Source organism: Cebus imitator, unplaced genomic scaffold, assembly GCF_001604975.1.
Source record: "Cebus imitator isolate Cc_AM_T3 unplaced genomic scaffold, Cebus_imitator-1.0 Scaffold0, whole genome shotgun sequence".
Lineage (NCBI taxonomy): Eukaryota > Metazoa > Chordata > Mammalia > Primates > Cebidae > Cebus > Cebus imitator.
In genome coordinates this window covers 1,688,808-1,709,127 of record NW_016107315.1, presented here as the reverse complement: position 1 = coordinate 1,709,127, position 20,320 = coordinate 1,688,808, and the positions used below count along the sequence as shown (strand labels likewise).

The following is a 20,320-nucleotide window of genomic DNA, read 5'->3' as shown; positions in this document are numbered from 1 at the left end:
CTCAAGGAGTGCTTTGGCCACTGCTGCTGAGTGAGGGCTGGGAGGTGACGGGGAACCCCGACCCAGCCCTGCCGAGCAGGCTGAGGCTCTGGATCTGGGTCTGTGGGTGTGCTTGGGCCTGTGCCCCACCCCTCCTTACCATAGGACAGCTGAGTTCTGTGGAGTGGGGCTGGGTAAACAGGGGGACCCACCCCACTCACTGTGCTGTGGAGGCCCCTTGTTCTCCCGAGCAGTTTCCATGACCCACACTTTATGTTCACCTGCCAAGCCCCAGGCAGCTCTTACAGAGGAAATGGAATTTGTGGTCCATTTCGAGTCTGAGAGGCCAGGCATCTTTCTTACTAGATACCTGAGAGAATGTTTGGTTAGCACTGACACTGGGAAGAAGAGAGACTTCGGTCTTGAGTGGCCTCCCGTCTCTGAAGATTTGGGTTGCCCATCCTTGTGCTTCTTTTGTATGGGGGTGGTGAACACCTGTGTCTAGGGACTTCTGATGGAGCAAGGAAGCTGTTTCTGAGATGTGGCCATTCCTTGTTCCAGATAAGTCACTGTGATGCTAAGCACATTAGAGGGCTGGTCTCCTCGAAGCCCACCTTAGCCACTCTGAGCGTCCGCTTCTCAGCGACCTCCATGAAGGTAAGCATCACCTGTATTCTGCCTGGGGCAGTGTCTGCAGGTCAGGGTCCTGGGCTGTGGTCTTCACCCACTGAGAATGGGTGTGGACACTGCTATGTTTGTCATTATTCAGAGGCTGGACTTTCTGTGGGGTAGCCATATACTCACAGGGGGCCTCCCAGCTCTTGACACCCCCTGGAACGCTTCAGTTCACATCTGTGTAAAAGTCTGTGTTGTTAACGAGACATTTTAAGGAACTTGGCTTTTTTCGCCAAAAAATTTAAAATGTCATGGGTTAAACAAAATGTCGTTTGTCTGTTTGTTTTTGTTTTGAGATAGAGTCTTACTCTTTGGCCCAGACTGGAGTGCAGTGGTGTGATCTCAGCTCACTGCAACCTTGCCTCTGAGGCTCAAGCAATTCTCCTGCCTCAGCCTCCTGAGTAGCTGGAACTGTAGGTGCCCACCACCACACCTGGCTAATTTTTGTATTTTTAGTAGAGACAGGGTTTCACCATGTTGGCCAGGCTGGTCTCAAACTCCTGACTTCAGGTGATCTGCCTGCCTCAACCTCCCAAAGTGCTAGGATTACAGGCATGAGCCACTGTGCCTGGCCATCATTGGTTTTTTAATGAACAAACTGCTAAGCTGTGGCAAGTGGCAGGACCTATTAATTAGATTGGTAACTAAGCTTAGATTGATCCTCTAAGCTTTAGCAATCCCTGGCTTCGTACTCATTTGTATCTTTTTCTCCATGGAATTGATTAGAGGGTGAGGTTGTAGAAATACTAGGCTCTGTTTACATGTGAGAAGCAGAAACATTCAAATTGGGAATGTAGGTTTCTGTTTACCTTTTTATGGATTATATCTTGCTAATGTTAAAATCCTTTTCTGGGTATAGAAAAGGCATGTAGCAGCTAATATTGTGACTTAAGGTGCCTGATCAAGACTTAGGTTTGGGCCAGGTATAATGGCTCTAGCATTCTGGGAGGCTAAGGCAGGAGGATTCCTTGAGCCCAGGAGTTCGAGGCCAACCTGGGCAACATAGGGAGACCTTGTCTCTTAAAAAAAAAAAAAAAAAGACTTGGGTTTGGTGAAAAATTTTCCTGTTGAGGCTTGCAGAGAGAGTTTTGGACTACCTGGTCCCTCTCCGAGCATGTCTCGCTGTCTTGCTAAAGGAACCCAGGAACCCAACCCATTGTGAGAAGAGAGGTCTTGTCAAACGAATAGGCCTGCCTTCCTCCATTTTGATGGTCTCTGGTCACCTTGTCTTAGCATTGTCTGACTTCATCCCTATGAAATAATAGTTTTAAAGGCCTGGTGTCCACAGTGAGGACCACATCATCAGCTTGGAACGCACAGTTGCCTGGAAACTGAATTCTGACCTTCAGCCTCTGAGAAGCTAGAAAAGATGGCTGGCTAGTAGCAGTGGCTCAACCAATAATTCTAGCACTTTGGGAGGTCAAGGCGGGAGGATCACTTGGGCCCAGAAGTTTGAGGCTAATCTGGGCTATGTAGGGAGCCCTTGTTTCTACAGAAAAAAAAAATTAATTTGCTGGGCAAGGTGGTGTGCATCTGTAGTCCCAGCTACTCAAGAGACTGAGGCAGGATTTGCTTGAGCCTGGGAGTTCGAGGCTGCAGTGAGCCATGATGGCTCCACCGCACTCCAGACTGGGTAACAGAGTGAACATGTGTCTCAGAATTCAGCTTTGAATGATTTCACAATCGTTTAAAGACATGCAAACCCAAGGTCTGCTTTAATGCAAGTTTACTTCCATGTGCTAAATATGCTCCAACCCTTCCTTAAATTCTGCAACTACTGTGTTCCCAGTGAGTGTTGCGTGAGGGCCCGAGTGTGGTGCTCAACAGATGTTTTTCTGCAGGAAGTCCTTGTTCCTGAAGCCTCAGAATTTGATGAGTGGGAGCCTGAAGGCACAGCCCTAGAAGGCCCTGTGACAGCCGTCATCCCCACTTGGCAGGCATTGACCACGCTTGACCTGAGCCACAACAGCATCTCCGAGATCGACGAGTCTGTGGTATGCTCTCAGCAGCAGGTGCCAGGGGTTTCTCTGGCCCCACCAAACCCTGAGTTTGAGTATTTAACTCAGCTTTTTCAAGAAGGATCACAGAAAACCTATATCTAGTGCTCTGCGCAGTGCCTGCAATTTTAAGTTAATTTCAAAGTGGGGGCCAGGCGTGGTGGCTCACACCTGATTACCCAACACTTTAGGAGGCCAAGGTGGGAGGATCACCTGAGGTTAGGAGTTCGAGACCAGCCTGACCAACATGGTCAAACTCCATCTCTACTAAAAATACAGAACTAGCTGGGTGTGGTGGCACACACTGTAATCCCAGCTACTCGGGAGGCTGAGGCAGGAGAATCACTTGAGCCCGGGAGGCAGAGGTTGCAGTGAGCTGAGATCGCGCCACTGCATTCTAACCTGGGCGACAGAGTGAGACTCCGTCTCAAAAGAAAAAACAAATGAAATCATTTAAAATCGGTGAGATAGTGCTTAGAACCAAATAAAAGCATTAATTTCATGTAAATTTAATAAATTATAGCCACACTAAGTGATGACATTTACTCCAAAGAGTGAAGCAGAACAGTCACTCCATAGATGACAGATGTGCCCGTATAAGAATGACATCCAGAGGACATTTGGGCAGTAAGAGTGTCATTCCTGTGTTTGCGCTGCTCAGGGAGTGTGGGCAGGGGTTAAAGAAGGACAGACTCCTTTCTCTGTCTGGGACCTTGCCATGTGTCGTTTTCACAAGGCAAGTGTTCCATGAAAACAATGGGTAGTGCCCAGCATGGGGGGCCTGTGTGTGCCTTTGGATGTGCTACTGGCTGGGCAGTGGGAGGTGTCCCACCAGTGGTCCTGCAGGGATGGCCCATGGGAATCCATGGTTGGGAGAAAGTGTCCTGGGGTGCCCCTCTACCATGTAGGGGTCTGTATTTGGGGTCCAGCCTCCTACAGTAACATCGGATGTTCTTTTTTTCTCCCCCCCTACAAGAAACTGATCCCAAAGATTGAGTTCCTGGACCTGAGTCACAATGGATTGCTGGTTGTGGACAATCTGCAGGTAGTCCCTTTGGAGACCAGTGCTGTCTGCCCACTCTCCCAGTGTCCCGTTCTGAGAGTTCAGGAGGCTGATGCAGCCTTGGGAATTTGGCCATACCCAGGGGTTGAAGGGCAGGGGCTGCTGCCTTCCCTTTAGGATCCCAGCAATGCACTGAGTGACTGTTGCTCTAGTTCCGAAGAATTAGGAAACATGAGTAAATAAAAACCAGGCATGATGACACATCTCCGTCCTGAAGGTAGACAGCTATGTTTGCAACCGCCACCCCAACTGTCTGTAGGGGTGCCACTGTGCCGTGGCATGTGCAGCAGAGAAGAGGGACTTCCCTTCCTAAAATAGCTGTCAGAGTGACTTGCAGAAGTGGGTGGTTTGGGTGGGAAGGCCCATCTTGCCATTAGTGTCAGGCCCCTATCTTTGGAGACTTGACCTGAGCCACTTTACACTGTTCTCCACGCCGCTGCAGCCCCTGTATAATCTTGTGCATCTGGACCTGTCCTACAACAAGCTCTCCTCCTTGGAAGGGCTTCACACCAAGCTGGGGAACATCAAGACCTTGAACCTGGCAGGCAACCTCCTGGAGAATCTGAGTGGCCTGCACAAGCTCTACTCACTGGTCAACCTGGATCTCCGGGACAACAGGATCGAACAGGTGAGCCCAAGGACCTCATGGTTCTGGGATTTCTGTGCCTGGTGTGTATCATGTTAAAGAAGAATGTTAAGATTCCTTTCACTTAAAAGAGGCCATGAAACGTGTTGCCGTGTTGCCGAAGTGTTAAGAGAAGGGACCAAAGGGGATGGAACTCATACCTTGCAGATGGAGGAGGTCCGGAGCATAGGTAGCCTCCCGTGTCTGGAGCATGTGTTTCTGCTGAACAACCCTCTGAGCATCATCCCTGACTACCGGACCAAGGTGCTGGCTCAGTTTGGAGAGAGGGCCTCAGAGGTGAGCCCCAGTGCAGCCTGAGGAGCCCAGGGAGACCCCTGGGATATAGTCAAGTCTGCATGAACGGTAGGGATATATGTCCATTGTTCTACCCTCTCCTGCTTCAGAAGGACGTCCTGTCCCTTGAGGGCTTTTTGGTTCTGGGAAGTCCACTATCTCCCCAGGAAAAGGCTCCCTTGCATCTCCTGCCCCTCCTGTCTGGGATAACATTGTTTATTCTAGGAAAGGGTCAGAAATAAGATCCTTAAAATATTCCTATCTCCTGAACAACTTGTGGCTATAGTGTCTGATTGTAAACCCAAAGGATTTGCCTTTGCCAGTATAGCCCAGCCTGGTGTCTGCTGCCCCCGGCTGTGTTTGTGCACCTGCCACGATACCGACCAGACACACCTTAACCAGGTTCACCCATCGCCTGGGCCTCGAGCAGGCCCCCTGAATCCCTCATTGATCGTTGGACCTTCTGTTCTCCTGAAATCCCAGGCCAGAAAATACTTAGGAGTCTATTTGTGTCCACCTCCCTCTTTTTGGCTCCAAGTGCCCCTTCCTCCACATAATCACAAGACCATGAGATGTCATCTCCTTCCCTCCTGGGCTCCAGACCTTGGGAAGCTCCCAGTCCACAGAGTATCTGTTCCTGTCCATGCCCTTGGGACCTTCCCTCATTCAACCACCCTACCCAGCCCCCACTGCCTGCCAGCCACTACTCCCTCCTGCATTTGCAGGTGGGAGCCCTGACCTCTCCCACCGCTGGTTCCCCTACCCATTGCTCTTTAGTCTGGCTCCTGCCTCTAACTGGGGGCTTAGTTCAAGTTGTCCCCTTTCCCTAGTCCCAGCTGCCCAAGAGCTTGTTGCCTCCTGTTCTTGGTGAGGGACTCCAGAGACAGATGTGGGACCTTCCTGGGGTCCTCCAAGGCACTCTCAGTTCACTTCTGTGAGTCGTGAAGGGCCACCTCAAAGCAAACTGAGCCCCCCTCAGCCTTCGGTGTCCTCACAGGGCCTCTCCCACAGCAGGTGCTCACGCCCCATCCTCAGCAGGACCCCGCCACTCTCCTGCCATGTTTGCCAGTCCCCATGCTGATAGCCACTTTCTGGATGTTCTAGGTCTGTCTAGATGACACAGTGACCACAGAGAAGGAGCTGGACACTGTGGAAGTGCTGAAAGCAATTCAGAAAGCCAAGGAAGTCAAGTCCAAACTGAGCAACCCAGAGAAGAAGGTGGGTGGGTATGGCAGGTGGGAGGGCAGTGGTGCAGAGCCAGCCATGAGAGGAGCCAGTTCAGGGGGCCTGGGCTTTGGGATTGCTCAGGGCTGCCAAGTTCCAGCTGCATCTCCCTGGCTGCATGACCTTGGGCAAGTCGTGGCCTCTGTGTTCTCCTCTGGGTTGGGGACAGTAATAGTTCCTGCTGTAAGGGTCGGGTGGGACCCTCTGCAGCACCCAGTTTGTGAGAACTGTTGTGCTCCTTCCTCGCTGCCTTGGCCTTGGGGAGCTCTGTGCTTCCTCTTCTCTCCTGGGCTGACTCAAGCACTTGTCCTCAGGGTGGCGAGGACTCTCGGCTCTCAGCTGTTCCCTGCGTCAGACCCAGCAGCTCCCCTCCCACCGTGGCTCCCACATCTGCCTCCCTGCCCCAGCCCATCCTCTCCAACCAAGGTAATAGTGTATGTATCTTGCTCTTAGTGGAGCCACACAGCCCTGCCTGGGCCCCCTGGCTGGTCTGGGGTTGGGGGAGAGGTGCCACCACCTGCTTCCAACAGGGTCAGACACAGGGAGGGCGGTGCCTTCTGCAGGCTGGTCCTCGCAGGGGAACACATGGCAGGGGTGCCCGGCCTGATGCCAGCTGTTGCTTGCTTGGTGAGGACTCCCGATTGCTCTGACGCCCACATCCAGCTCCTCTAGGAGACCGCAGGGTGTCTGATGGGCCCTGAGGCTGCCCTTGGGGCTGTTGGCTCCTGGTTACAGGAGGCCGGGCTTGTGACTTTCCTCAGTCTGAAGCCCGAATCCCTGCACGGGGAAAACCTTGCTTTTATCATTGCCTCATCTCTGTGGTGTGACCCAGCCCCAGAATACTGTGTTTGTGGGGCCAGGATGGGCCATCTGTGTCCCTGTGGACCCATGGAAGACAAGGCCCATTCGTCTGCCCACTGTCTTAGCGTTTTCAAAGGGCTTTCACCTCTGAACCCAGGCATCCTCGGAGATGAGTGAGTGAAGCAGGTCCCATGAGCGTGTCTGCTGGCCCGGCCCCCGCGGAAGAGGGGAGGGTGTGCCGTCCCGAGTGGAGCCGAGGCTCGGGACACGCAGGAAAGGACGCCGCCTGCCCAGGCTCCTGGAGACGCAGAACTTGGTGTGAGGTCTTGGGAAAACAGTTCAACCCGATGTTTTAAGAGCCAGAAAAACATTCCCACCCCTTGACCTGGTAACCCCACTGGTGGAGATTTTCTCTTAGAGGGATAAAATACTGGGAAGGGGAGGTGAAATGCTCATCACTGCCAAAACACGGGCTGCAACTGCAACGTCGGCGTCGGCGGATGAGAGGGAGAGTCGGCTGTGTGTACCTTCCCAGCAGGGACAGGAAGACTGGGCAGGAAGAGGGGAGAAGCACTCACATTAAGGCAAAAGGCCTGACGCAGAGCAGCCCAGAGGTCACACCTGTGAGATGTGGAAGAGAATTCCTGAGCACGGAGCGATGGGGTTAGGTGCCAGGGTGATTGCCCATTTTGCTTCTGTCAAACTCTTGACTGAGGATTTCTGGTTGCATTTTCTTACATAAAAACCGGGAGGTTCTATCACAGTGAGGAAGCTTCCCTGACACCGCTTCCTACAGGGGGCCAAGCGAACCTGTGGAGGCATCATATGACTAGGCTTCTGGGGACAGGGAGCTGCATCTGCTTCTCAGGGCCAGGGACATAGCCGTTTCTGTCAGCATCTGTTGATCAGTGAGTGAGTGTGGGCAGGTAGAGCAGGAGCCGGTGAGGAGCAGGCCCTGGGTGGGCAGGGGTGCACTGTCCCCCAGGCTGCAGCTGCAGGCAGCCCCCTCATTGTCGGTGAAGCCTCTGCACCAGCTTAGCCCCCTTCTCGCTCCCCTCGTGCCCTGGGGACACTCTGCAGAGGGGCACTCTGCAGTCAGTCCCTGCCTGCCATCACTGGACTTCTGGATGTTGCCTCCAGATTTGCACCTCTTAAATAAAACTGCAGTGGATGTCTTTGTGTGCACCTCTCTTTCCTTTTGGTGAGAAACAGCAAAGGTTGGACCCCCATCTAAGGACTCTCCTGATATTCCCGTTCTATCCACTGAGTGCCCTTTCTGACCGCTTGTTGGTACAGGCCACGGTCCACGATGGGAGAAGATAGACTGTCCCTGTTCACATTTCCTCATGTTCAGACAGGGCTTGGGGGAGGGGTAGTGGCAAAAAGTGTTGGTCTTTTTCTCACTGATTCGGAGGCCTCCTATGTGTTTGTTCAGCTGCGCGTTCCTGGGTCTTGCCTGGATGGGCAGGGTTTTTTAGTGTAGGGGAGCAGCTTTGCTGACCCATGCCTGTTGCTCCCAGCCTGGTTCCCCAGAAGGGAGCCTAGTTGCTAATGAACTGGGTAGTCAGGGGCCTGCCTGAAGGGGGCGCTGTCCAGACAACACCCAGCCTCCTGTGGTTGCGGGTGCTGTCGGAGCCATGGATGATTGTGACTGATAGGGGTGGTCGCCTGAGGTGCCAGAGTTGATTGTCCAGCCAGGCCTGGGAACTGAGAGAAGGCTGTGTGGAGAGATGGCCAGGACCCAGGGCTTTGTCAGCTGAGTTTGTGTCCCAGCTTCCTAGCTGTGGGACCTTCTCAACTGCGAAGTGGATGCACCCTACTTCATTCATTCCAAGAGGCACGCATTTCCACCTTGTGACTTCTCTGAAATTGAGGTGCGTCTTTCAGTCAGTGGCATCTCATAGTCGCTGTCAGCCAGCTGGTATTCGAGATGGAGTCATGGAAAATCCGTGGACACCTTCCGCTAGGACCAAGATGGCTCCACCTGCTGCATCTTAGATTTGATGAAATGTGGTAAATAACGAGAGGCATGCATGAACGAATGCTGGGGAGGCGCTTGGCACTGCTCAGAGCTCCACGGGGGTGGTCGATGAAGGCTGCCCTTTCCCACATCTTTAGTGGGGGGGTTCGAGATGACCCAGACGGTGCCCCTGGGGAGCTTGGAGCCATGAGGGAGGATGAGCCAGGTGCCAGAGGAGAACAAGGCAGGATGGTGTGGGGCTTCTATAGACTCTAGAGTAGAGGTCTGCAGTGGAGGTGGTGTCTGAGGTGAATCTCGAAGGATGGGTAGGAGTTGAACGTTCAGTGGGCAGAGGGTGGATTGCAGGAGAGCAGAGGCCTGGGCAGGTGCCTGGGGTGGCCCATCATGGCGCTTCATGCATGGCTGTCTGCTTGCCATTCTTCCTGCCTGCCTAGCCCCTGCTGCTTCACTTTGTGGGGGCATCTGAGCTTGGGCCCACCCGCCTGCCTCACTTGTGGGCAGAGGACCCAGGCTGTGTGAGTTGTCCTGTCCTGGGGAGCAGCTGAGCTGGAAGGGATCTTGACCTGTGGGGCTCAGAGGGCTTGGGGTCATTTCACTGGGACATGGCAACGCAGGGCTGTGGAGGCTGCTGGGGCTCCTGTAGGCCTCCATGAGACTGGTGGCGGATGCCGTGTTCACCCTGCTGGCTGCAGTCAGGAAAGTGTTCACAAATGCTTTCACTTCAAGCGGTCTAGAGGTGTTCTGGAGTGGAGTCACAGGTCCAGATAGGCTATGTTCATAAAAAAGCTTCAGCAGGGTTTAGGAACACTATGCATTTACAGAGCTCATGGGACAGAGTACTGCCGTCCGTGGGAGGTGGCCACAGGGCAGGTAAGTGGGCGCATCCTGCAGTAAGTGGGACTGTGGATGCGGGCTCAGGCTGGACTCAGCAGCCCTGCTGGATACCAAGGCCTGTAAGGGCTGGCCCCCTGGTGAATCGTCCCATGCACTGTGTATCTGTGAGTCCTGCAGAGATGACAGATCAGGGGACAGAGTGATGTCCAGTCATCAGATGCTCCAGGAGTGAACACATTGTGGGCTCTTGATGGATGTACCTCTAAACTGTTGTCTGGATGAGTGGGCCAGCTCGCATGCCTGTGCCGGCCTCTGCCCAGTGAGGTCAGGGCAGGCCACACAGTCAGCCTGAGTTTTGCCAAAGTTAAGAGGCAGTACTGGTATCTTGTTTCAGCTTGCCTTTCTTTGTGTACTACTGAGAGTGAGCATTCTTTTCACGTTCTATCTTCTGGCCATTCTGCGAATGTGTGTTCACGTCCTTGTAGTCTGTGAAAGGGGTTTCCAACCTTCCCCCGTTTTTGTAATCTGTAAGAACGTTTTACAGACTAGCAATCTAAATCTTTGTCAGATACTGCAAACACTTTTTTCTCATTTCATCTGGTTTTAATTTATCCTTTTTTTAAAAAAAAGTGTCTATGGAAGATTAATTTTTATATAGTCACACATCAGTTTTTTCCATTGCATTTATTCTCAGAATACCTCTCTCTGCTCTGAGATTAGATAAGCAGTCATTTTGAAATTTCAGTTTTAACATGTTCTATAATCCATATGGCTGGGTTTTGGGGTCTGGCTAGCCCCCGGCCATGCCGGTAGCCTGAGGGGCCCAGCCCCACTTGTTGAATGGCCACTCTCCCTGCCCCGCCTACCCTGCCTGCCTGCCCACCCACCCGGTCTCTCCAGGAATCATGTTCGTTCAGGAGGAGGCCCTGGCCAGCAGCGTCTCGTCCACCGACAGTCTGACTCCTGAGGACCGGCCCATTGCCCGGGGATGTTCTGATTCCTTGGAGTCCATCCCTGCAGGACAGGTAATGCCCTCCTCCTGCTTCTGGGGACCATATGGCCGTGGGTGGACTCTTCTGCCTGGGGTTGTGTGCAGTAGGAAGTAGCCTGGCTGGAGCTGAGGCAGATACTTCCAGGGTTCGGCGTCCTCTGCTTTGCCCACGGTCTTTCTCTCGGACCTGTCTCTAGTTGAGTCTGTCTTCCTGACAAACTCAGTGGTTAAGGGTTTATTTTCGGCCTCCCTCCTTCCCTTCCTCACCCCCTTGGTTGATGGGAACAGGCAGTTCTCTGTCACTGGGCCCAGGGCACGAGGGGGCAGGTGGAGAGGGTGGCCCTTGACCCTGTGTGCAGGCTCTCCTGGGGAAGGCATTTCAAAAGGCCCTTGTGCGGGGCCTTGTTTGGGTTTCTTCTCTGTTTCCTGGCACCCCTGGGACCACTCAGCCCCTTCCCACATGTCACCCTGGTGGTCTGGGAAACAGTATAACTCCAGCACTTCCTCTGTGGTTGTTACTGAGAGTTTCAGAGCCCCTTCCTGTGTCCTGAGAAAAGAGAGGAGGAAAACAAGGGTGCTTGCTGAGTGCTTGGGGAATGTGCTTGGTGCCTGGGCCTCCCTCCAGCCCTGTCTCTGCAGCAGTACAAGGTTATGGCCTTGTGACACTGGGACAGTTTGCAGAGTCCTTGTCTGTCCTCAGCACTCCACAGTACTCTCCCATCACCCTTCCCAGGGTCACACAGCAAGAGATTCCCAAGCCCTAGGTCTTCCCCAGTGCATAAAGAACATTGGGAGGGACTTTTCAGGGCTGTGTCCACTACTGGCCAGTTAGGGTTGGACCAAATTTGTAGACTATCTACCTGGACCCTTGGGTGGCATAAGGAGCATTTAGATGCCGAATCCCTGGAGAGGCAAGAGGCTGTGGCCCTGGGTTAGGAGTGTGGGAAACCCAGCCCTACTGTATGCCGGTGGGATAACCAAGTGGGTCTCTGCCCTCCTGGGTTCCAGAGTGGGGCCCAGGGTAGAGCGTGGGATGGGGAGGAACATCCTCAGGGCAGTGATGGATGGCAGAATGCCCAGCTCAGGGTCTGGCACCCAGTAAATGCTAGGGCTGGCTGCAGTAGGTGGGCACTGACTGCGTTTCTTTCTCCATCAGGCAGCTTCTGATGATTTAAGGGATGTGCCAGGAGCTGTTGGTGGTGCAAGGTAAGGAAGAGGTTGGAAAGGGACCTGGGCCTGGCTGCACGTGGCCTTCTGCACACACTCCGCTGTGGGCCAGAGGTAGCCACTTCCTTTTAAAAATCCGCTTACAGAAGTTCTGCAGAACTATTTCTTACTCTGAAGAGACATAGATGAGATGGACTCTTCAATCTGTTTCCAAATTCTAATACCTAAATTCTGCCCAGCACGTTACCCTACACCAGGGGTTGGCACATCAAGGCCTGTGTGTGGCTCACAGCCTGGGAGCTAAGAATGATAGTTAGATTCTTTGTTTGTTTGTTTGTTTGTTTGTTTTGAGACAGTCTTACTCTGTTGCCCAGGCTGGAGTGCAGTGGCACGTTCTTGGCTCACTGCAACCCCCGCCTCCCAGATTAATGCAATTCTCCTGTCTCAGCCTCAGCCTCCTGAGTAGCCCGGACCGCACGCACATACCACCTCGCCTAGCTGATTTTTTGTATTTTTAGTAGAGACAGAATTTCACCATGTTGGCCAGGCTGGTCTCAAACTCCTGAACTCCAGTGATCCTCCCACTCAGCCTCCCAAAGTTCTGGAATTACAGACTTGAGCCACCTCACCCAGCCAGAATGACAGTTTACTTTTTTTTTTTTTCTTTTTTGAGATGGTGTCTCGCACTGTCGCCCAGCTGGAGTGCAATGGCACGTCTCGGCTCACTGCAACCTCCGCCTCCTGGGTTCAAGCAATTCTCCTGCCTCAGCCTCCCAAGTACCTGGGATTACAGGCACCCACCACCACACCTGGCTAATTTTTAGTAGAGACAGTGTTTCACTATGTTGGACAGTTACATTCTTTTTTTTTTTTGAGACGGAGTTTCGCTCTTGTTACCCAGGCTGGAGTGCAATGGCGCGATCTCAGCTCACCGCAACCCCCGCCTCCTGGGTTCAGGCAATTCTCCTGCCTCAGCCTCCTGCGTAGCTGGGATTACAGGCATGTGCCACCATGCCCAGCTAATTTTTTGTATTTTTAGTAGAGACGGGGTTTCACCATGTTGACCAGGATGGTCTCGATCTCTTGACCTCGTGATCCACCCGCCTCGGCCTCCCAAAGTGCTGGGATTACAGGCTTGAGCCACCGCGCCCGGCCGACAGTTACATTCTTAAAGGGCTGTTAGAGATCGTATGGACAGGGTAGCCCATAAATCCCGAAATGTGTACTCTGACCCTTTACAGAAGTTCACCAACTCCCATTCTACATGCAAGGGCTGCAGTGGCCAAGAAGAGCTGGAATTTAAGTATAAAGGTCCTAAGACCTGCCCTGGCCCGCTTCCCTGCCCCGGAGGCCACCAGGGGCAACAAATAGATTCATGCCCTGGAGTGTTCATTCTCTCCAGGGCTTATAGCAGCAGCTGAATGACTTACAAGCCCATGGGAGTGCTTCTGTCATGGGAACCCATATGGCCTGGGTATAGCTGTGCTGGGCACCTATGGTCCAAGCCCCTGGAAGCAGAAACTCTGACCAAACTGGCGACCCAGCCTTTCAGCAAGCAGCACGGGCTCCCACCAGGGCCCTCATCCTGGGAGCTGACTCAGCTGTGTGGGAGGCTTGGGAGATCCATGGGTTGGTTTCTCAGGGTCAGGGTGCAGCAGCAGGCTTCAGATGTGGGAGGTGGGAGGGGCCCCTCCCAGCATACCGCTGACATGGCCTCTCCCTGCACAGCCCAGAACATGCGGAGCCAGAGGTCCAGGTGGTGCCTGGATCTGGCCAGATCATCTTCCTGCCCTTCACCTGCATTGGCTACACGGCCACCAACCAAGACTTCATCCAGCGCCTGAGCACGCTGATTCGACAGGCCATCGAGCGGCAGCTGCCTGCCTGGATCGAGGCCGCCAACCAGCGGGAGGAGGGCCGGGGCGAGCAGGGCGAGGAGGACGACGAAGAGGAGGAGGAAGAGGAAGATGTTGCTGAGAATCGATACTTTGAAATGGGGCCCCCGGACGTGGAGGAGGAGGAGGAAGGAGGCCAGGGGGAGGAAGAGGAGGAGGAGGAAGAGGAAGATGTTGCTGAGAATCGATACTTTGAAATGGGGCCCCCGGACGTGGAGGAGGAGGAGGAAGGAGGCCAGGGGGAGGAAGAGGAGGAGGAGGAAGAGGAAGATGAAGAGGCTGAGGAGGAGCGCCTGGCTCTGGAGTGGGCCCTGGGCGCGGATGAGGACTTTCTGCTGGAGCACATCCGCATCCTCAAGGTGCTGTGGTGCTTCCTGATCCACGTGCAGGGCAGCATCCGCCAGTTCGCTGCCTGCCTTGTGCTCACCGACTTCGGCATCGCTGTCTTCGAGATCCCGCACCAGGAGTCTCGGGGCAGCAGCCAGCACATCCTCTCGTCCTTGCGCTTTGTCTTCTGCTTCCCACATGGCGACCTCACAGAGTTCGGCTTCCTCATGCCAGAGCTGTGTCTGGTGCTGAAGGTACGGCACAGTGAGAACACACTCTTCATCATCTCGGATGCTGCCAACCTGCACGAGTTCCATGCAGACCTGCGCTCATGCTTCGCGCCGCAGCACATGGCCATGCTGTGTAGCCCCATCCTCTACGGCAGCCACACTAGCCTGCAGGAGTTCCTGCGCCAGCTGCTCACCTTCTACAAGGTGGCTGGCGGCTGCCAGGAGCGCAGCCAGGGCTGCTTCCCCGTCTACCTGGTCTATAGCGACAAGCGCATGGTGCAGACGGCCGCCGGGGACTACTCAGGCAACATCGAGTGGGCCAGCTGCACACTCTGTTCCGCTGTGCGGCGCTCCTGCTGCGCACCCTCTGAGGCTGTCAAGTCCGCCGCCATCCCCTACTGGCTGCTGCTCACGCCCCAGCATCTCAACGTCATCAAGGCCGACTTCAACCCCATGCCCAACCGGGGCACCCACAACTGTCGTAACCGCAACAGCTTCAAGCTCAGCCGCGTGCCGCTCTCCACCGTGCTGCTAGACCCCACGCGCAGCTGCACCCAGCCTCGGGGTGCCTTTGCTGACGGTCATGTGCTGGAGCTGCTGGTGGGGTACCGCTTCGTCACCGCCATCTTCGTGCTGCCTCATGAGAAGTTCCACTTCCTGCGCATTTATAACCAGCTGCGGGCCTCATTGCAGGACCTGAAGACTGTGGTCATCGCCAAGACCCCTGCGATGGGGGCCAGCCCTCAGGGCCCCTTTGCGGATGCCCAGCCTGCCGAGCGCAGGGCCAGGTGAGACCCAGCACGGCTCTCAGGAGCCAGGGGGCCATGGGTCTGGCATGTGTGTGATCTCAGCATCTGCGGCTCATGTGTGGGCCAGGGGGTTGGCCCAGCTCTCTCGGGGCCCCCTCCTGCCCCCTTGCCCCCCAGCCTTCCTCTATATCACCAGCTCAGGACAGCAGTCCTCTCACAAAACGGGTTGCCCCAGGCTCCTGCCACTCATTCAGGGCCGGCCGAGGGGGTTTGCCCAGTGGGAGAGCCACAGGCCGCAGCATACCCAGGCCAGGAGAGCTGTCGCCCTGGCTGCTGTGCTCTGCTGGGCCCAGGCATGGCCTCTGGGCACTGCCCCCACCAGGGTCACAGTCCCATGAATGGCTCTGTGGGCCAGGATATACTTTAGGCTTCATCCACCTCAACATTTTGCTGTATTGTTCAGGCTGGTCTCGAACTTTGGGCTCCAACAATTCTCATGCCTCGGCCTCCCAAAGTGCTGGGATTACAAGCGTGAACCACTGCGCCCGGCCATGCCGTTTTGTTCTCCCTTAGAGAAGCTGGTGATGAAGCCCCCAGGTGACCCATGGATGGTGTGTGATGCACACAGTCTCCTCACGCTGAAGCTGCACGTGCGATGTGAATCTTCATTTGGGGTCCGCTGTTAACATGGTGTTTCTTGGGGGTTACAGCAATATACAGTGTCCCCAGGAGGTCCCAGCAGAGGCTCTGGCCCCAGCCCCAGTGGAAGTCCCAGCTTCAGCCCCTGCAGCAGCCTCAGGCTCAGGCCTAGCGAAGACTCCGGCCCCAGCAGAGGCCTCAACTTCAGCTTTGGTCCCAGAGGAGACCACAGTGGAGGCTCCAGCCCCACCCGCAGCCGAGGCCCCTGCCCAGTACCCGAGCGAGCACCTCATCCAGGCCACCTCGGAGGAGAATCAGATCCCCTCGCACTTGCCTGCCTGCCCGTCGCTCCGGCACATCGCCAGCCTGCAGGGCAGCGCCATCATCGAGCTCTTCCACAGCAGCATTGCTGAGGTAGCATCCCGGGTGCGGGTGCACAGCCAGTCCTGAGGGCGAGGCCAGGCTTGGCTTCGGGTCAGCCTCAGGTCCCTGGACTTCTCGGATGCCAGGGAGTCCTCAACTGAGCTGCTCACAGTCCTGAGTTGCCCTCCTTTGGGCCATTTTTGCTGTCACCACCTCCTGTGCCACTTCCAGCCCCAGGCAGACCCCCCACAGCCATCTCCCACCCCTCACTTCCTCTCTGCCTCTGAGTGTACGGATGCATTGGTGAGCGGCGAGGAGCTTCACATGTCTCCTTTTGGGAGCGGTAGGCATGTCCCTGGGATGCGCAGGTGGCTGGGATGGTGGAGCTGACAGGAGGCCCCCCATCTCCAGGTTGAAAACGAGGAGCTGAGGCACCTCATGTGGTCCTCGGTGGTGTTCTACCAGACCCCGGGGCTGGAGGTGACCGCCTGCGTGCTGCTCTCCACCAAGGCTGTGTACTTCGTGCTCCATGATGGCCTCCGCCGCTACTTCTCAGAGCCACTGCAAGGTAGGCACAGGGCCTGCTGGGGAGGAGCTTGGAGTGTGTGCTTGTGGTGAGCTGGGGGCCCTCTCTGGAGCCAGCTGTGTGGCTTCAGGCAGCAGTCAGCGACTTGACTGCAGTGGGCTGGGAGTCCTTGTCTGAGGAAGGGGAGCTGCCATGAGGGAGGGGTCCATGGCCAGATGGCGAACACAGAATGCCCTGAGCCAGGGCCCAGTGACTGCTTGTGAATGGCCTGTGATGAGAAGGGGTTGGGCAGCCTCTGCCACTGGAGCCACACAGGGAGCCTTAGCCAGTGACCTGGTGACTCCCGTGAGCTGGGAGAGGCTCAGACTCCAGCCCGCATTGCCCATGGGTCTTGCGTAGGTGGAAGTGGGACTGGCTCCTTGCCAGGCCTCACCAGGCCAGGCCAGCCAAGAGGACCTGTTCCTGGTAGATGTGCTATACACCTAGGACCTTTGTCCTTGCCTGCCCCTGCCTCCCTCAGTCCCTGTCTCCATCACACAGATTTCTGGCATCAGAAAAACACCGACTACAACAACAGTCCCTTCCACATCTCCCAGTGCTTTGTGCTAAAGCTCAGTGACCTGCAGTCCGTCAACGTTGGGCTTTTCGACCAGCATTTCCGGCTGACGGGTGAGTGACCTTCTGTGCTTTGTCCTATTTCGGGTGAAGGCCACTGTCACCAGTGGGCTTCCACCTTCCTTACGTGGGCGCGTTATCATAGGCAGTTATCTCTGTCCTCAAGAGCCACTTCTTACCCAGGGTGGGAGGAAGCAGCTTCAGGAACTGCTGAGAGAGCAGAACTCAGTCTCCAGGGCTCGGACAGGAGGCAGCATGTGCAGCCAGCACTGGCCCGGACAGAGGCAGAGTGGGCCCTGGTCTCGGGCAGGATGTTTCTGACTCATACTTCCTGAAGAGAGAAAGCTGAGCTCTTTGCCTAATGCCTCTGTCTCCCCTTCCAGAAAAATCCCTCAGCTCTTCCGGCCTGAGGAATGGCCTCCTCCCACACCCCATGATGCTTTCCTATGTGGGCCTTCCTGGCCCTGGCCTCTGGGCTCAGGCTTGCTGGGAACTTAAGTTGGCTCTAAGGAGCAGGGACGGGATAGGGGAGCGGTGGCCTGTGGCTCTGACCAGCCCCCACCGCGCCTCGTGCAGGTTCCAACCCGGTACAGGTGGTCACGTGCTTGACGCGAGACAGCTACCTGACGCACTGCTTCCTCCAGCATCTCATGGTCGTGCTGTCCTCTCTGGAGCGCACGCCCTCGCCAGAGCCTGTTGACAAGGACTTCTACTCCGAGTTTGGGAACAAGACCACAGGTACCCCTGTCCACCTCAGGCTACAGACAGGCTGTCTGGACAGACATCACAGGCCCCAGGGCAGCTCTCTCTGCCCCAGAACCCTCTCTGCCTCTCCCTTTTCTCTTTTCTCACTTAGCTGGCCAGGGTTTTATGTGGGAATTTCAGATGGCAGAGTCTCCACCCTGGCAGTCCCTCAACCATCTGGCAGACACAGCCCCAGTGCCTGCTCTGGGCTACTGGCCTGTGGGCCCCGCACTTCAAATATCCTCTCTTGCCGGGGTCTCTCGGTTGGCTTGGGGCCCTTGGCACTCCCAGCCCCACTGTGGGCCAGTTCCAGGCTACAGCCCTGGTGGCATCTCTCTGCAGGGAAGATGGAGAACTACGAGCTGATCCACTCAAGTCGTGTCAAGTTCACCTACCCCAGTGAGGAGGAGGTTGGGGACCTGACATTCATTGTGGCCCAGAAGATGGGCGAGCCAGAGAAGGCCCCAGCCCTCAGCATCCTGCTGTACGTGCAGGCCTTCCAGGTGGGCACACCACCCCCTGGGTGCTGCAGGGGCCCCCTGCGGCCCAAGACACTCCTGCTCACCAGCTCCGAGATCTTCCTCCTGGATGAGGACTGTATCCACTACCCGCTGCCCGAGTTTGCCAAAGAGCCGCCGCAGAGAGACAGGTACCGGCTGGATGATGGCCGCCGCGTCCGGGACCTGGACCGAGTGCTCATGGGCTACCAGCCCTACCCACAGGCCCTCACCCTTGTCTTCGATGATGTGCAGGGCCATGACCTCATGGGCAGTGTCACCCTGGACCACTTTGGGGAGGTGCCAGGTAGTCCGGCTAGAGCCGGCCAGGGCCATGAAGTCCAGTGGCAGGTGTTTGTCCCCAGTGCCGAGAGCCGAGAGAAGCTCATCTCACTGTTGGCTCGCCAGTGGGAGGCCCTGTGTGGCCGTGAGCTGCCTGTTGAGCTCACTGGCTAGCCCAGGCCACAGCCAGCCCTCGCCACCTGCTGTGTCCAGCCTGACACCTACTGGGGCCGGGCAGCAGGCTTTTGTGTTCTCTTAAAATGTTTTCTCCTCCCTTTTGGTACCTTAATTTGACTGTCCTCACAGAGAATGTGAACATGCGTGTGTGTTGTGTTAATTCTTTCTCATGTTGGGAGTGAGAATGCTGGGCCCTTCCAGGGCTGTCTGTGTGCCGTCAGCCTCCCGAGGGTGGCGGGGCCGTGCACACCAGTGTTGTGTCTGTTGTGTGACCGTTGTTAACGCGTGGCGCTGTGGGTCTTTCTTCTACACATCCTCTCCTGAAGTGTCAAGTCCAGTTCTTTGTTGCTGTTGCTGTCGTGGGCATCTTGCTGCTAATCCTGAGGCGGGTAGCAGAATGCACATTGGAAACTCCCACCCCAGATTGTGGAGTCTCCCCGGTCCAGACAAGTGGGAGAGCCGGTGGGAGCAGGGGGCGGGAGCTGCCAGCACCAAGCGCGATTCTTGTTGCCTGTATTCTATTCCAATAAAGCAGAGTTTGACACCATCTGCATCTTCTAAATCATGGGTCACTGGGGCCCCAGCAGGGCTTCCATCCAGAGCATGGTTGATAGGAGAGAGGGTGCCCGGGAGACACAGAAGGGTGAAGGGCTAGGAGAAAGGAGGGAGCAGCCTCCAGGAGCCAGGTACTTCTTGGAACATGGGAGGCATGACAGGGCCATGGCCTCTCTGGACAGGGCCATGCTGGACTGTGGCTAAAACGTGAGCCCAGGGCAAACAAGAAGTCTGTGAAACTCCTCAGGGAAGCCCTGATGCAGCAGCTGCCACCCCTCTGCCTGGGTGCAGGGCATGCACCCCCTTCAGGCTGTCCTGCAGGTCTGTGTCAGTCACCCCTACACCCAACCCCACCTGTTTCACAACACCCGTGAGGAGTGGAGGAGGGGTCGGGGGACAGAGAGCCCAGAGTCTGAATGGCTGGTGGGGGAGCCGGGGCATCTCACCAAGGTGGCCCTTGAATGGCAGTAGGGGAGGCCCGTGGGAGGTGGACCCAGGTGGTGGACAGTGGAGGGAGGGCGCATGCCTATCTGTGCCTGTCTTCATATCCCTGAAGCATGAGGCTCGTGGGCCCCTCCCTGAGGATTGCTTCAGGGAACCTGCTGAGGGGACCTGGGACTTGTTTGGGAGTCAGCCCCATGCCCCACTCTTCTCCAACCCCATTCCTGCTGCCAGAGCAGGGCCCTTGAGCCTCACATAACTCATCCTGACCCAGCCGGGAGCCTCAGTTCCCAGGACCCTGGGGCCACCAGGCCAAGCAGGGCTGTGGAGAGGTGGGTGGAGTGGCTAGCCTGGCTCCCAGACCTGCTTCTGCTCCCTAGTTTCCCTCGGTGCCAGAAGAGTAGGGGTCCTACCTGGAGGACCCTTCACCCTCAGGAAGGCTGTGGGTATGGGGAATGGGAGGAGGGTCTCCACTTGCAACCCCCATCCCAGCCAGATCTCAGAGGCCTGCCCAAAGGCCCCTCCAACCTGATGGGAGTGGAGGCGTGCTGGGGAGGAGAAAGTCCCCCAATCCGGCCTTTCCCAAAGCATTCGCAGATGGCCACTGGGCTCTGGCCCACTCCTGTCTCCCCAGCTGTTACACCATCTG

At 55.9% G+C, this 20,320-nt stretch overlaps 1 protein-coding gene across 4 annotated transcripts in view; it reads left to right on the top strand.

Annotated features, from left to right (window-relative positions):
- NISCH (nischarin) overlaps window positions 1–19,222 on the top strand; it is a 37,530-nt gene extending 18,308 nt beyond the window's left edge. The window contains exons 7-22 of one of the 4 annotated variants that reach the window (XM_017541803.2): window positions 541–636; window positions 2,496–2,648; window positions 3,628–3,696; window positions 4,157–4,342; window positions 4,508–4,636; window positions 5,738–5,851; window positions 6,172–6,283; window positions 10,374–10,498; window positions 11,621–11,670; window positions 13,360–13,675; window positions 13,778–14,871; window positions 15,543–15,885; window positions 16,246–16,402; window positions 16,901–17,029; window positions 17,552–17,713; window positions 18,062–19,222. In XM_017541803.2, coding sequence (XP_017397292.1) covers window positions 541–636; window positions 2,496–2,648; window positions 3,628–3,696; window positions 4,157–4,342; window positions 4,508–4,636; window positions 5,738–5,851; window positions 6,172–6,283; window positions 10,374–10,498; window positions 11,621–11,670; window positions 13,360–13,675; window positions 13,778–14,871; window positions 15,543–15,885; window positions 16,246–16,402; window positions 16,901–17,029; window positions 17,552–17,713; window positions 18,062–18,672 — 3,846 coding nt within the window. In that variant the 3' untranslated portion in view covers window positions 18,673–19,222. Of the gene's footprint in view, window positions 1–540; window positions 637–2,495; window positions 2,649–3,627; window positions 3,697–4,156; window positions 4,343–4,507; window positions 4,637–5,737; window positions 5,852–6,171; window positions 6,284–6,815; window positions 7,840–10,373; window positions 10,499–11,620; window positions 11,671–13,359; window positions 14,872–15,542; window positions 15,886–16,245; window positions 16,403–16,880; window positions 17,030–17,551; window positions 17,714–18,061 lie in introns of those variants that run through there. The other 3 variants (XR_001829122.2, XM_017541734.2, XM_017541965.2) reach the window with 3 other exon arrangements.
- Window positions 19,223–20,320: the final 1,098 nt, after the last annotated feature.